Source organism: Vipera berus (genome assembly GCF_964194415.1).
Source record: "Vipera berus genome assembly, chromosome: 1".
NCBI lineage: Eukaryota > Metazoa > Chordata > Lepidosauria > Squamata > Viperidae > Vipera > Vipera berus.
In genome coordinates, this window is record NC_138202.1 from 238384335 (window position 1) to 238399633 (window position 15299).

Genomic DNA, 15299 nt, shown 5'->3' on the forward strand with positions numbered 1-15299 from the left:
TTGTTTGCATTGCAGAGACAGCAGGACTTACTTTGCTGAAAGAAAGAAGCCACCCAAATTGTTTCAATGCAGCAGTCCAGTTGGCCTTAAACTATTTTGGACCAGGTTTGAGAGAAAAGGCTTCTCTTGGCCTTAGCACTGGCCAAAGTGGTTCAGATTCATTGACCTCTAAATTGCTTGCAGCATGTGCTAGAGCTATTTTTCCTGGGAGATGCTGATGGTCAACCTAGAAGATGCTCCAGACAGATTGGGTTCAGCCCACACTATGGACAACCCAGTGGGGTTTCCCAACCTTTGGTTGAGAATTGTGTTGGCAAATTCAGGGGAAAGATGTTGGAAGGAGCGCCAAAGCAGAACCTAGTGAAGCAAGATGGTTGCTTTGCTTTACTGTCAGAAGGGAAAGTGACACATAGCTTGCTTCTTGAAACAACTTTTTGAAAGGGCGCTTTTACACTTCAACAAAATGAAGAATCCTTTCCAGGTTTGACATGACTGACGTCTCAGTCCAAAGCAGGGGTTTGCTTGCTTTCATTCTAACCAAACACCAAATCAAATGGGCATTATTTCACCAGAAAATCAATACTTTGGGTTTCATTTTGATCAAATCTTTCAATATTACCTCAGAAGAATATTTTCATCTTCATTCCGATTAAAGAAATGCTTCATTTGTACACCCAAAGAGGAGAAATTTTATTTTATTTTAATTTTGAACACACACTTCATTTTTAGCCTAGAATGTTTGTGTGTGTGTGTGTGTGTGTGTGTGTGTGTGTGCGCGTTTGGGTTTGGGGGAATAATTACACCAGAGGAGGGAATATTCTTATTTCTTTTGATTGAAACACTTCATTATTTACCCAGATAAAGTAACATTTTATGCTAGTGTTGGTAAACTACATTTTCAAATAGCAGAAGAAAATATTAATATCAAATAACAAAATGGCTGATGGTAATGGAATGACTGAAATTTAACTAATTTTTGTAATGAAATTGAAATGCTAGACAGTGAAATGTGACCAAGAGCTTCTAATTAGGATTGCGGTTGTAGGGATGAACATAGCTTGCTTTCCAATCCACTCCCAAGTTTTAGTTTCTAAAAACATGGCTAGGCAGTTTACAGTAGATCCTTTTAAAGCAGCTCTGATATAGATATGGAAGAATAATGAAACTTGGAGGAATCTTTGCCTCACTTCCTGAGTATGAAAAGGGAGATTCCTTGATAAAGCCATAAACAAACAAACAAATATCAAGATTGGCAGGCCATCCCCCCACCCAATTTGACTATTGTTCTCTTAATCTGACATGTAGAAAAGTTGGCTACGATTTGCTAATGGGAAGAAAACTACTATTAGAAACCATGCTTTGTGGTTGCCATACTGATTGGATTACTTGCATAAATGTCTATGGAGATTCTCAGTCATCCAGGTCATGGTTGTCCCTTTTTTTTAAAAAAAAAAAGAAAGTCCAGTTGCCTCATGAAAAAGCACCTTTGGGACATTTGTTGCATAGTAGGATCAGTGAACAAGGGTACATGGTTGATTTGTAAATCCCTGGTTAATTTGCTGTTTAGGTGAGCTTTAAAAAGGAGGGGGGAAAACAAACTAAAAATGGACAAACCATACATATTTTGCTCCTCCACAGGACTGATTCTGCCTTGTTTCTAGATTGTTCAACAAGGCATAATTTATAAGCCATGGCCTGGTGCCATCTGTGAACAGGAAGGTTATGCCAAAAGAGTCCACTCTTGCTCTCCATGCATGGTTTCCTTCTTTTATTTCTCTCAATAAACATTTTTTTAATCCCATTTATATCCCGCCCTTCTCCGAAGACTCAGGGCGGCTTACAATTTAAAGCACAAATCAATGTGCTTAGCAATAGCCTTCATTCTATGTATATGCCTGCTTATTAGGGCTTTCGGGGGCCCCCAGCGGCATTTTTACAAAGTCAGCTTATTGCCCCCAACAATCTGGGTCCTCATTTTACCTACCTCGGAAGGATGGAAGGCTGAGTCAACCTTGAGCCTGGTGGGATGCGAACCTGCACTAATTGCAGGTAGCTGGTGTTACTTAAGGAGGCATTAGCCCACTGCTCCACCAAGACAGTCTTCCACAGCAAGAAAGGCTGCTTTGATTTTAAGCAGAATCCCCATGAAAACAGCTTTTCCCCTTGTGTTTATTTGCACTAATTGGTTGAAAATTTAAGTGATCTTTCCTGGGGATGAATAACTAAACAAAATACCAAGGCAGTAGCTAGGATGGGGCATACTATCCCTTATGGTTCTGGACAGCTGCTGGCTTCTGCCTTCTCATTTGCGTAAATAGAACCAAGCACATGCAAATCCGCAAAGCTAATAAGGCTGGGAAGAGGCTTATGAACCAGCACACAGCAGGCTAAAATCTCAGGTCTGTAAGGAAGAGGCCTAACAGTTTCCTCCACGGACTCTTGTTAGTAGTCTTATGCAATTAACACAACAAACACAGCAAGAAAGGCTAATGTACACACAAATATTTGACAGCCTGCTGCTCGAAACAGAAAGTGTGCAAGTCAGGTCACAGAAGCCCATTAATCTGTTCCTAACAAATAAAAGCCATACGTTTTTCTTGCATCACACAAACCAGCTTGAATTTGTTGAAAAGGAGAGCAGACTTCTTACAGATAATATGTATGCTGGAGATGAACCAAAACAAAAAAACTCATTGGCAAAGGACATTGAACAAAATAAAATTGTAAAATGCTAAATTAGTATTATATTCATAGTGCCTTCAATCAAAAGCTTTTGGCCTTCCCAGGGTGGTTTAGATTTTATAAGCATTCTCATGGTCTTTTTAATGAAGTTATGTTGCCAGGAGAAGTTAAACTTATTCTATGTGTCCATTGATAGAAGGAATGTATTGCTTATCACCAACAAATTTAAAAGCCAGGCTTGTATAATGAAACTAAGACTTTAATGTTTTGGATACATCTGTTCTGTACCAGCCTACTACTGGCCCTGCAGAAAAAGCAGGGACAACCCCTTTACAAAACGGCAAGAGGCTGGAACTAAGCCTGCCAAATTTATTAACATAAAACAGAGCAAACAGAGACATGAACCATGAAACAGGAGCTATTCAAACGGTTGCCTTCAGCAAACCAGCCCTCCCACACATTCCCCTTTTAAACAGTTCAAGGCGTGGCTTCTCTCTGCCTCCTTCTGAGGTGCCCCATTGCCTTCCTCTGTTTACTCCTGATTGACTGCCTCCTGCGTCGGGCATCCTTGAACAGGGCCAGCTGTGGGTCATCTTCATCCACGCTGTCAGGCTCACACAGCTGGGTCTGCGTAGTGACCAGATGGGAGGGGCCTGGCTGAGGGCTCTGCGGAGCCTCAGGGCTATCCTCTGGAGGCTCTCCAACACCCCCCTCCTCCTCCTCTGAATCATCCGACCCAACTGCCGAACCCACAGGCTGACCCTGAATCACAACAACATCTATATCCAAAACAATTTTAAAAAAGCTGACAGCAGACAGAGTGGCTAGATGCTGGTGATACCAGCATGAGTTTACAGAAACTCAAGGAAGCAACTAATAGCAATAGCATTTAGTCTTATATACTGCTCCATAGTGCTTTGAACAGTTTACAAATGTTAGCATTATTGTCCCCCAACAATCTGGGACCTCATTTTACCAACCTTGGAAGGATGGAAGGCTGTGTCAACCTTGAGCCGGTCAGGATCGAATTCCTGGCAGTTGGCAGAGTTAGCCTGCAATATAGCATTCTAACCACTGCACCACCAGGGGGCCTGGTTAAGACAGACAGTCTCAGTGAAATGATGCTTACTCAGTCATAGAAAGTCAGAATAACAGTCCTGGAGTATCCTTGTTTCATTTCTTCCAAACTACCAGCTCTTACTGTTGAATCAGTGATCTCTAGAATATTTGTATGTAAGCCAGTGTTCCTTGTAGTGTTGTTTTATTAATTAAACACAGGGGTGACTGTGGGGGTGAGGTATGGGAAAAAAGGTTGAGATAGTGCCCACAGGCATGAGATCAAAGCTCTATACCTTTTTTAATGTGTGCTGTGTAAAGACTGCTAAAAAGATTCACTAAGCAGAGGGACCTAGCTAGGACTGGAAGAATGGAGAAATGCTACAACTGAATCATCCTGCTGCAAAAAGTAACTGAATCTTTTGCTTCCTAATTAATGCACATTAAAATGAATTACCAAGAGTCTCAAAATGGAGGCAAATGAGGGCACAGTAGGGGAAAAATAGTACCAGATGGTGAAAACATCACATTCTAAACAAGAAAACATAAAACTCATTTTTTTATAATGCCTGGCCCTTTTCTTTAAATTACATGAGAAAAAAAGATCTCACTTTGTAATTCCTTTCATTGCCCCATTAATTTTTCCCCAAAATAAAAAGCTCTCTTTTTCTTGTTACCCTTGGATTTTCTTGTTTTGTAAATATCTGATTTGCCTTTCATTTATCCTTGATACATACAGTCTTATCAATTATGATCAAACCAGATTGAAAATCTTGGGGGCAGAGAACAGAGAGAGAAGGGACAAAAAAAAGAGGGAAAAAACCCTTTGAGATACTCAATCCCCTCTCATCCTCTTCCACAAAATCCATATAAACCTGGCTTGGCCTACGCCCAAAAATGGAAAAGAAAGGAAACTCCTACTGAAGAAGAAATAATAAATAAAATTTTATCCGGCGCCAAAATGAACAGGTTAACTCTAGAGATTAAAAATAAAACTGAAACAGAGTACTATGAAATTTGGAAAAATTTGTACGATTGGTTAGAGATAAGGAGGAACGCTGAGATGACTATCGATTGATTAGTTGATAATGTAAAGACTTCTTACTAGCACCTATATCAGGACACAATTGAACGATATTTAAGTACAATGTTGACAACCAAAAGGTGGCTTACCAGAAAATTTACAGATGTTATATGTACATTTTGTTATACTCTGTCCCGTCATAGAATGTATTTTAATTTTCTGTTTTTCTTTCTGTCACATAAGGTAATACTAATAGCAGTGTTGTAGCCAGGGAAGTTGTATCATATCTACTTTTGTTTTTATATGTACATTTAATTAAAAAAAATTCAATAAAAAAGAGATACTCAATCCCCTCTCATCCTCTTCCACAAACTTCATATAAACATGGCTTGCCACACTTTGAATGCTCAGCCACGTCCCCACTTTCTGTGTCAATTAGCTTCAGTATAAGGCTCAACACCTTTCAGTCCACCATTCTGAATTTAGAAGAGCTTCCTGGCAGCTGTCTGACTTTTGCTTGGTGGATAGTAAAGACTATCAACAACCCTTCAAGAGCAACCCTTATCATTACAGTCAACCTATAATGTTTTTATTTGGCCAGCAACCATGGGAAACTCAGAACACACTTATGTCTATAAATCTTTGGCTGTCTAGACAAGAGTGGGGGTACAGATATCCAAAGAGACTCACCCTGAACCAGGTTGAAGAATAATCCTGCTTTACTTCCATATAAGAAGAACACACCATATTCAGAAAAACTCTCTAAGGAACAGAGAGGACTCTGATCCTGCTCCTCACCATTAGGAAACTGTGCAGGCAATATTGATTAAGAATCAATGCTGCAATCAATAACAAGTTTTTCCAAGAGCCCTCTCTCTCTCTCTCTCTCTCTCTCTCTCTCTCTCTCTCTCTCTCTCTCTCTCTCTCTCTCTCTCTCTCTCTCTCTCTCTCTCTCTCTCTCTCTCTCTCTCTCTCTCTCTCTCTCTCTCTCTCTCTCAAATCTATCACCTATCATTTATATCTGTCTGTCTATCATTATCTATCTATCTTATCTATCTATCTATTCACTTATTTCTTCATTTATTTATAAAGTTTACATAGCCCCCATCTGAGAGTGACTCTGGATGGCATAAGTTAAAAATGAAACAATAAACAAGGATTCTTAAATAATCATTAAAAACAATAACACATACATGTAATAAAACACAGGAGAGGTGATATCTTTTAAATAAAATCCCTCGTACTTAATAAAACCATCTCGCAGGCTCCTTGTTTCTAAGGATTCTCCAGGATTGCTGGAAAAAGGCACATATTTTTGGGAGATCTCTGGAAGGCTAATAAGGTCGGGTCAGTCTCACTTCAGCAGGAATGATGTTCCAATGATGTTCTGCAGCAGAAAAAACCCATATCCTAAATCCTGTCTGATGTAACTTTTTAATAGATATCACCCATAAGATGACCCTCCTACCTAATCTGATGATATCAGTAGATACAGTTGGGAAGAAGAGGCACCTCAAAAGATTGCCAGTGTAACAAACATAGTTACAGTAGTACATCATGACCCAGGAAAAAATACCACAAATGCTTCAAGTAGTCAGGTCAGCATCACTAGAGTTTGCAGTGAGATTTGAGAGTTATAAAAAGAGCAATGAGAAATGGGAGATAAATTCAGACATCATGGGCATTTCAATGTCCAAGTAATGGTATCGTGTTATGAAACTGTGAGGTGTTGCATATGACTGAAAACCCATTGAATGCTTTAGGAAACATCTGATAAGAGTAGAATGACCACCGTGGAGAGATGACCTTGGGGAAAGAAGACATGAAGCATTAAGGAAATGTCAATTTTTAGTCCTAAGAAAGAAAGTCAATATTTTGTCTGATACAAAATGGGGCAGAGAGAAATTCTGATATGCTTTCACGATTCTATAGTATACTCTACAACAATAAAGTGGTATTCCTGGAATCACTGTGGTGTCTGTTTCTTGACCTGGCCTACTTTCAAGGACAGGCAGGATATCATTGCTGGCAAGATTTTGCCTGACTCACTACTAACATGGATAGTGAAAGTGTGGGTAAAGCTTCCTTAATAAGAGATTGACCCAATCTCAGAATAATTTACAGAAAACCAACAAGCAGGTTGGGAAATAAATCTCTCTCCTCTTGTCATACCGATAAGGTAAAAAAGAACAAAGCAGTTGGATAATCTGAAACAGGACGTGATGCTTGATGTTGTGGTGGACAACAGAAACAAATTTTCCTCTTTTTCTTTTTGCAATCAATTTTTAAGAGCTTCTCATGTTTCGGCAAAGCCTCACATTGAAAAGAATACCCTAGAAGGGCTGTCTCTGTCTCTTGAATATTGCCCACAGTGGGATGATCCCTTCAGGGTTGAAAGAGGAAGTTAAAAACAGCTCCAAAAGCTCAATAGGGCTCAATTTCCCCATCAGATCAGCCACCATGAGATCTGCTTCCAACAAGATGCACAAAATTACCAAGATGTATAATGTCAGGTCTTTAGGCTTGACAATGCAGGCACATTTCCACCACATGGCCTTCTCCAAGTCAGTTAAGTCACAGAGAGTGACCCTCAGGTGTTGTGTCCTTATTGTCATAGTAAGCTGGGTACTTAATGGCCTTTGCAGAGAGGAGACATTAATGCCATTAAAAATCTTGGAGTAATAAGTTCAGTTGTTAAGGGAACAAGTTAAAATCTCCTAGGGAACCAAGATGGCCTTTTAAATCAGGGCAAAGTTGACAGGATTCCCAGCAAAAGCCTTTCTATATGAATTTTCTGAATAGGCTACTGCCTTTGGGCAGAATCCCTATTATGTAACATACAGAGACAACAATGAAAGAGACCTCGTCCTTGGCAGAAACAGTTTCTTTGCTTTAAATATGAAAAGGATGTGATTCCACAACATGCAGAGGATATTGATTTTCAGGACCTAGGTCACAAGGGCTTTAGGAAGGAATAAGAGGTTGAAACTCTTCTACAATCCCTGGGTATCCAAGGCAGGCTATGCAGCACTAGCAAGGACATATTGCGTCAACAATGTTGAACAGGCTACCTGCAACTGTTGTTGAATCTGTCTTAGTTGACAGTGGATAGTGATGCTTTGATTCCATCACGGTTCAATACCAAAGAACATTATTTGTGTTTTCTTTTCTGCAAAATGTCATAATGAGGCTACTGCTTGCTTACTGCATCTTATCACAACCAGTTTGTATTTCACATGCTGATGAAGTTGAAGGACCCTCTTGCAGTAGAAACCATTTATAGGATTGCTTGTGAAGCAGGCAAGAAAGGAAATCTGTCCATATTCTTCCCAAATTATTTTAATACCCTAATAATGGAACTGCATTCAGTTTGCATTCTCTGTGCTTTCTGGAAAAAGCATAACAACTAATCTTTTTAATGTGGCTTTATATAATTTGCTTTTACCAGTTCTGTAGAGGTGGCGTCATTTTTATCTTTTGATTATTGTTGTTTTGTGGCTTCATGTTTTGCTTTTGTAATGATTGAATTACTTCAGTATTGAAGGCTGTCTGGTGTTTATTTTAAATACATTCATAAAATGAGGAATTTTAATTAAATTAACTAAGTAACTGATAGTAGACTATTATGGCTGAATTAAAGGAGGTTGTTAAATAATGAATACCATAGATTCATAGACAGTATTATAACAAACTGCCTGATGAGTGCACCTTAGCCGGAGTGCAGTATTATGTTACAGTGCACTGTATTCTGTAGTCTAAGAATTATGTTGCAGTTGAGTCAAGCGTATTATAATACTTAGGTTTGGAAAGCTTAGGTGTTTTTTTTTAAAAATCACTTTTCCATGTAACCCCCAAAGGTTAGGCAACAGCCCCCCCAAAAAAAAATCCCAAAGAAGCCCAACTGAGGAAGGCTGGTTTAGTTTATGGGTGTATATTTTTAGAGTCAGATTGCCACATTCTAAGTGTGGGCCACCCTCCCTACCTGGAGGGCAGGAAGAGATGACCCCATCTTTTACCGATGTGCATGTGGCCCCTGCCTGCTTTGAGTTGAAAGTAGTTTTGGGTGGCTTCTACTGGCTTAAAACTGAGGCTCGGTTTGCCAGCATTGCGTCTCGTAAGCAACCCCTGAATTTTAACAGTCTACTGTATGGAGATAGGATCTGTACTGTACAGAGGCACCATCTTATCTCATATTCCTAGCTTTTTCTTAAGATCTATTGCATCTATTTTAAAGGTCTTGAATTTGTCACAGGGGTTGGAATCCATGCTGGACATGCAGGAGTTCCCTGGTTCAAAATTCCACAAATTTTTTTAAAAAATTGTTTCCCCCCCCCCCCGGGAGGAAAAATGGAATGATGCACCAGAAGACATTTTTTAAAATGGCCCAAGGAAATGTAGGTCACTTAGGGAAAGAAAAATGAACAACAACAACATTTCTGCTAGGTTTCAAATATTCTGATTGTCATACAAGGGTTGCAAGAAAACTTGATGGAAGAATACATGAGAGGATTTTTATTTTATTTGAAATTTGTATGTTGTATGTGTATATACGTTTCATTTAACTCTGTATACTTATTTATTCATTCAGCCATCTAGTTCATGGAAACAACTCTAGGGGTGTACATAGGTAAGAGTTATAACAGACACATCATAGCCACCAAGGAAAATAGCCATTTATGTACAGAAATAAAAATGCAAAACAACATATACAGAAGAACATTACAAATCACTACAGCCTGTTGAAAAAAGCCAAATCTTTGAGGATTTCCTGAAAATCAACAGGATCAAAGCTGTACATACCAGGATTTCCACCTGCTCAACAAATAGGAGACAGGAGTCCAGGAGAACACGCAGATTGTGCACTGGGTTTGCTTGGGGTAGTGCAACCGCAACCAGAATTCAAGATGTTAAAGACCTGGAGCTGGAAGCTCCATTCACCCAAAGCCACTTGGTCTTCTCAATCCCTGTCAACCCCATTTGGGACTGGCCTTGCAAAAAGGATCCAAACAGCTGCAAGACTGTGCCACCCAGCTCCAAGCTCCACAACCAGACCAAAAGGATACCATGGCTGATGGTATCAAAAGCTGCTGAGAGGTCAAGAAGAACAAGGATGGATGTGCAACTGTTTCTGTACCATAACTGGGCCTGAAACCTTCCCTTCCCTTCCCTTCCCTTCCCTTCCCTTCCCTTCCCTTCCCTTTTACTTTCCTTTTCCTTTTCCTTTCCTTTTTCCCCTTGCCTCCTGCACCTTGCATCTTCTCCATATATTAATATTTTAAAATACAAAAGATGTATTAAGAACCACAATAAAAAGTCCATCTAAATTAGAAGCCCTGAATAAAAAGATGCATGTCCTCTTCTAAACAATAGCAACCAGGAAGTCAGCGCAGAGCACACTGCTCTATAATGTGGGATCTATCTACACAGAAAAAGCCAAATTACCCATGCTGTCAAATGCTAATACTGGAATCTGCAAAGGGTACTACACTGAAGATCTAAAGGCACAAAGAAGACTGCAGAAACAGGCAGACATGCAAATCATTTGCTCCTAAGATTTGTGGATATGAAGATAAAAAGGTAATAAAAAATAGGCCTCTTAGCTTGATTAGTAGACTTTGCACTGATTTGCCAAAGACCACCCACTATCTGGAGAGCCACTGTTAAATTTATTTCTGGCAAGAACTAGCAAATAAATGTTGCATGGATATGGATACGGATACAGGATAAATAAAAGATGATAGGAAATAATAGAAGTATAATCTTACCTCTTAGCCTATAATAAGCTTGGTGGCTTGCTAAAATTTGCTTCACTGATTCTTGAGGGCAGATCTTCACTCCAGTTGAGATAAAAGAGGATCTCTTGGTTCGATGTTTGGCCATGTCAAATATCCTCCGAATAGTTGACACTTTGGACCTCTTTGCCAGGTTTTCTGACTTTTCAGAGCCTGAATCATCTGCCAGATGTTTGGCTTCATTATGATTAATTTTATTAGGGGGTTCTGTAAGAGGAAAGACACAAAAACACATCATAAAATACAATGCAGAATTATTGTCTGCCAATAAGAGATATTGTAATAATAACAATTAACATTCATCCACAGAATAACAGAGTTGGAAGGGACCTTGGAGGTCTTCTAGTCCAACAATGTGCACAAGCAGGAGACCCTCTACCATTCAAGACAAATGGCTGTCCAAGTAGCTTCCTAAAAGCCTTCAGTGATGGAGCACCCACAGCTTCTGGAGGTAAAGTGTTCCACTGGTCAGTGGAGAGAGACTGGAAGAGGTTAATATCAAAAGAAGAATCTTTCAAGGAGACTCATGTTCACCACTATTATTTGTTAATAACAAGAGCCTTGGTGGCACAGTGGGCTAATGCCTCCTTAGGTAACACCAGCTGCCTGCAATTATTGCAGGTTCGCATCCCACCAGGCTCAAGGTTGACTCAGCCTTCCATCCTTCCGAGGTAGGTAAAATGAGGACCCAGATTGTTGGGGGCAATTAAGCTGACTTTGTAATAATGCCGCTTGGGGGTGTGTGTGAAAGCCCTAATAAGCAGGCATATACATAGAATGAAGGCTACTGCTAAGCTTGTAAGCCGCCCTGAGTCTTCGGAGAAGGGCGGGATATAAATGGAATTAAAATAAAATAAAAAAAATAAAATTTGTTATTGCACTGATTTCTCTGTCAACAATACTGAATAACTTGGGCCATGGCTATCAAAGAACAAAAATATTTGCCAGGCTATCCCACCTCCTTTACATGGCTGTTCAGCAGCTGTATGGAAAAATATGGTCTGAAATAGAAACACTTTTCAACACTGTCTATATAGAGAGCCAAGATATTGTAATAGGGTTTGTCTGGATAAATGTGACATCCTCATCATCAACAGCAGAAAAAATAGTGAAAACTGAAGGAATGAAGGGGTCTTGTGAAAATAATATCAAAGAAGATTACTGCAAATACCTGGAACTATTGAGAGCAGGCAAGAAAATGCAGCAGTAAAAGAGAATAGAGCTAAGTATTACAATATAGCAATATAGAGGAAGGGGGGGGGGCAAACTGTAATGCTAGGTGGGAATGACCTTGAGGGACCAAGTGTAGATATTTTTTCTAAGGGATGGTCAGATAATAGGGAACATAGCCCTTAGCTGCATAGTGGATGGAGCAAGAGACAAAAGACGGACCCTCCCTAAGTTATTAGGCTGTAAAGGTGACAGTGGGAAATTGTACTTTTAGACTTGCAAGATTCTGTTAATGTAGCTTTACAACAGAATTAACTGACCTGCTCTTGTTTCCTGTCTGCTAAGGTAACAGAAATGGAAAGGTCAGGGGATGGGGGAACAAGAGAAAATGAAGCAACAGAATGAAAATGTCCAGTTGCATGAAATAATGGGAATAACAAGAGAAAGTCTCCAGTTTGTACATTGGGGAAATGTATCTTTAATTTGTTGTTGATGTGGGATGAATTAGGTTACAATTCATGGAAATTCCACTGGAATTGACTTTATGATTCCAACATTTTTTAAAAATGTTTTTAAACTGCTTGTGATTCTAGCATGCTGAGAGAGCCAGGGAGAAGCTTGCAAGTGGATTTCTAAAAGCCAAATATATATGTTACATTTCCTTATTCTGTTTCTCTTTTATTTCCGAAAATAGTTTTATAAAATAATAAAACCTAGCCACAATGGGATAAAATTACTCTTACAGAAAATACAGGAGTTGTCAAAATGTAGTCAGCATTAAATAAGTGTGAATAAATTTATCAAATCTAGATTCCATGCCTAACATAACTTTACAGGACATTGTAATTAATTTATTTCCCTTAAGCTAAGACTAGGAATACTGGAGGTTTTATATTTCACTGAATTGAAAAAATCTTTCTGGATTTCTGAGATAATAAAAGAACAGCTAAGTACTTATGTTTTAAATGTTTTTCACTGATGTTTAACAGAATTACAATATTGATTTTAAATGTCAAAGTTCCTCAGAAATAATATGCCTTTCTCCTCTGGCATCTATCTATCTATCTATCTATCTATCTATCTATCTATCTATCTATCTATCTATCTATCTATCTATCTATCTCTATCTATCTATCTATCTATCTATCTATCTATCTATCTATCTATCTATCTATCTATCTATCTATCTATCTATCTATCTATCTATCTATCTATTCCTCATATACGCTCATTTCACAAATAACCAGGATTAAAAGGAAAAAGAAATGGTGAAATGTATCATTCTAAGAAACCAACAGTATTTGTAAAATTTGATTGCTGACATCTGACTATAGATGACAACCATAATGGGGAAAAATTGGATTCATCAAGGGAAAAAATCAATTTTATTTAAAGATCAAGTACAGTATATAAGGGAATTAGAATATCAGGAAAATCAAGAGCTAAATATTTAGTTGAGCTTTGCAAACTTACACCAGTGTTTTTTCTTCTATAAAATTAACCTTCTAGCCATGCCATAAACACTAATTATTGTGTCACTTCATATTAGATAGATTAAAAGAAAATAAAAAGGGAAAGATGCTTCATCTTGACAATATGGAAATAACTGAATTGAACTTTAGCCAACAAAGAAAAGGGAATATATTAAAAGTTGTCTTTCAAAATGAGATAATTCATCACCTTAGTTTTTGTACCCCATCCTAAATTTCATTACAAGACTCAAGCAATGTGAAAAGAAGTATGTAAGGGACATTTCAATATGTCATTTAAGCTCTCCTGTCCTGTACTCATGGCAACTTAATTTCAAATCAGTTTAAGAAAAAAACAAGTCTGGACTGAGACATTTTGACAACAGCTTGCAAGATATTTAATCCTGACTGCAGGTATGTCTGTCTGTCTGTCTGTCTGTTTCTGTCTCTGTCTCTGTCTCTCTCTCTGTCTGTCTCTCTCTCTGTCTCTGTCTCTCTCTCTCTCTCACTAAGATAGGTGAGGTCACGTGACTATGGGATGTTACAAATGGCTGTAAAATTGAGCCAAAAACTGCATACGTAAACTCACAACACGTGGACGGATTCAACTCTAGTTTCAACTGGGAAGCTGTGAGCATTCTAGACCAAAAATGCTAAAGCCAAAAATGCTAGGAAATTTCTGGATGCTTGGCATTTAGAACAAATCAGCCATCAATAGACACATAGAGATTAATCACATTTGCACCCACTTAAAAGAGATAATAAAAAAACTAAGAGGGAAAGAAAAAGAGTGGAATACATCCTCTCCAGCAGCCAATACCCAGATAAGCAGGGATTAACACCAAACAATCAAGCAAAAACCGCTACCCTTATCAATGAATAACCAAGGAGAAAACCATACCCCTACTGACATTGGCAAGGCAAACTACTGTATATAAATAGTGAGCAAACCCCACAGCACTGACAATGTTACCTAGTTGGATAATGAAATGTCTGCAAGCAAACAACCAAGCTCAGAGAGCACTAAGTACTTCACAGGGCAACCTGAGTTACATACAAGAAAATAGTTCTTCTACTGGAAGATTAAAACATCAGAACATACAGCATATACATGCAGAGACAACACCGCCTTTATTTTTTTTAAAATCCTTTCTTATTAGATGTTTTGTACATTAAGAACTTATAAAACTTTGCTTAACCTTAGTACTAAAACACCACATCAGGTAGAAGTTTTGCACAAGACGTAAGAAGTTGCTGGTTTGAAACCTTTTTTTAAAATTACTATTTTCTATTTCGCATCTAGCTCATTTTCTCTGGCTAGCTGAAAGCTTTTGGTTTGTTTTTTTTTTTGTATTTTAAAGTACAGTAAGTGTAGTTACCATTTCACTGTTTTTCCAGTTCCTTAAGGTAAAAGGGGTTCACACTGTGTGAAACTGTTTTACCTCAATTGTCTGGAAAAACGCTGAAATGGTGAGATCTTGCCCTTACATATATATTTTTTCAAGCCTTCAACCAGCTGCCAGTGGAAAAGAAAGTAGTAATTAAAATAAGGGCCTTCTAGGTTTTGAACCAGCAACCCTTTATGTGCTGTGTGGCTTTTTAAAAAAATCACTGCAATATTTGAATGAATGAATGAACGAACCTTTATTGTCAAAGTACAACCATGTATACATTGAGATTGGCTGAGCCTCCCTTCGTGCCCCCACCCCCCAGCTTACAGTGACACAAACCCTCCTTCTTATTACACCATGTGAACTAATTGCACAACACACTGGCCTCGCAAGTCAATTATGCATAAAGTTTATAAAATTATTTCCCGTTCAAGAGCCTAACAGCCCATGGATAAAAGCTGTTCTTCAGCCTGTTGGTATGGCTGGCTATACTCCTATATCTCCTACCCGATGGTAGGAGAGTAAAGAAATACCATCCAGGGTGTGAGTCGTCCCTGAGAATTTTCCTCACTCTTCCAAGGCAGCGAGCCCTGGCGATGTCATCCAGTGGTGTCAGGGGACAGCCCACAATATTTGCCAGTGATTGTTGTTGTTAGCTGCGAAGTCGTGTCCGACCCATTGCGACCCTATGGACAACGTTCCTCCAGGCCTTCCT

At 38.8% G+C, this 15299-nt stretch overlaps 1 protein-coding gene across 1 annotated transcript in view; it reads right to left on the reverse strand.

Moving 5' to 3' along the window:
* IMPG1 (interphotoreceptor matrix proteoglycan 1) overlaps positions 1-15299 on the reverse strand; it is a gene marked incomplete at both ends in the record, with an annotated part of 98434 nt that overhangs the window by 68175 nt on the left and 14960 nt on the right. Inside the window, one exon of the mRNA XM_081346350.1 lies at positions 10528-10761. Within this exon, the coding sequence (XP_081202476.1) occupies positions 10528-10761 (234 nt within the window). The remainder of the gene's footprint in view (positions 1-10527; positions 10762-15299) is intronic.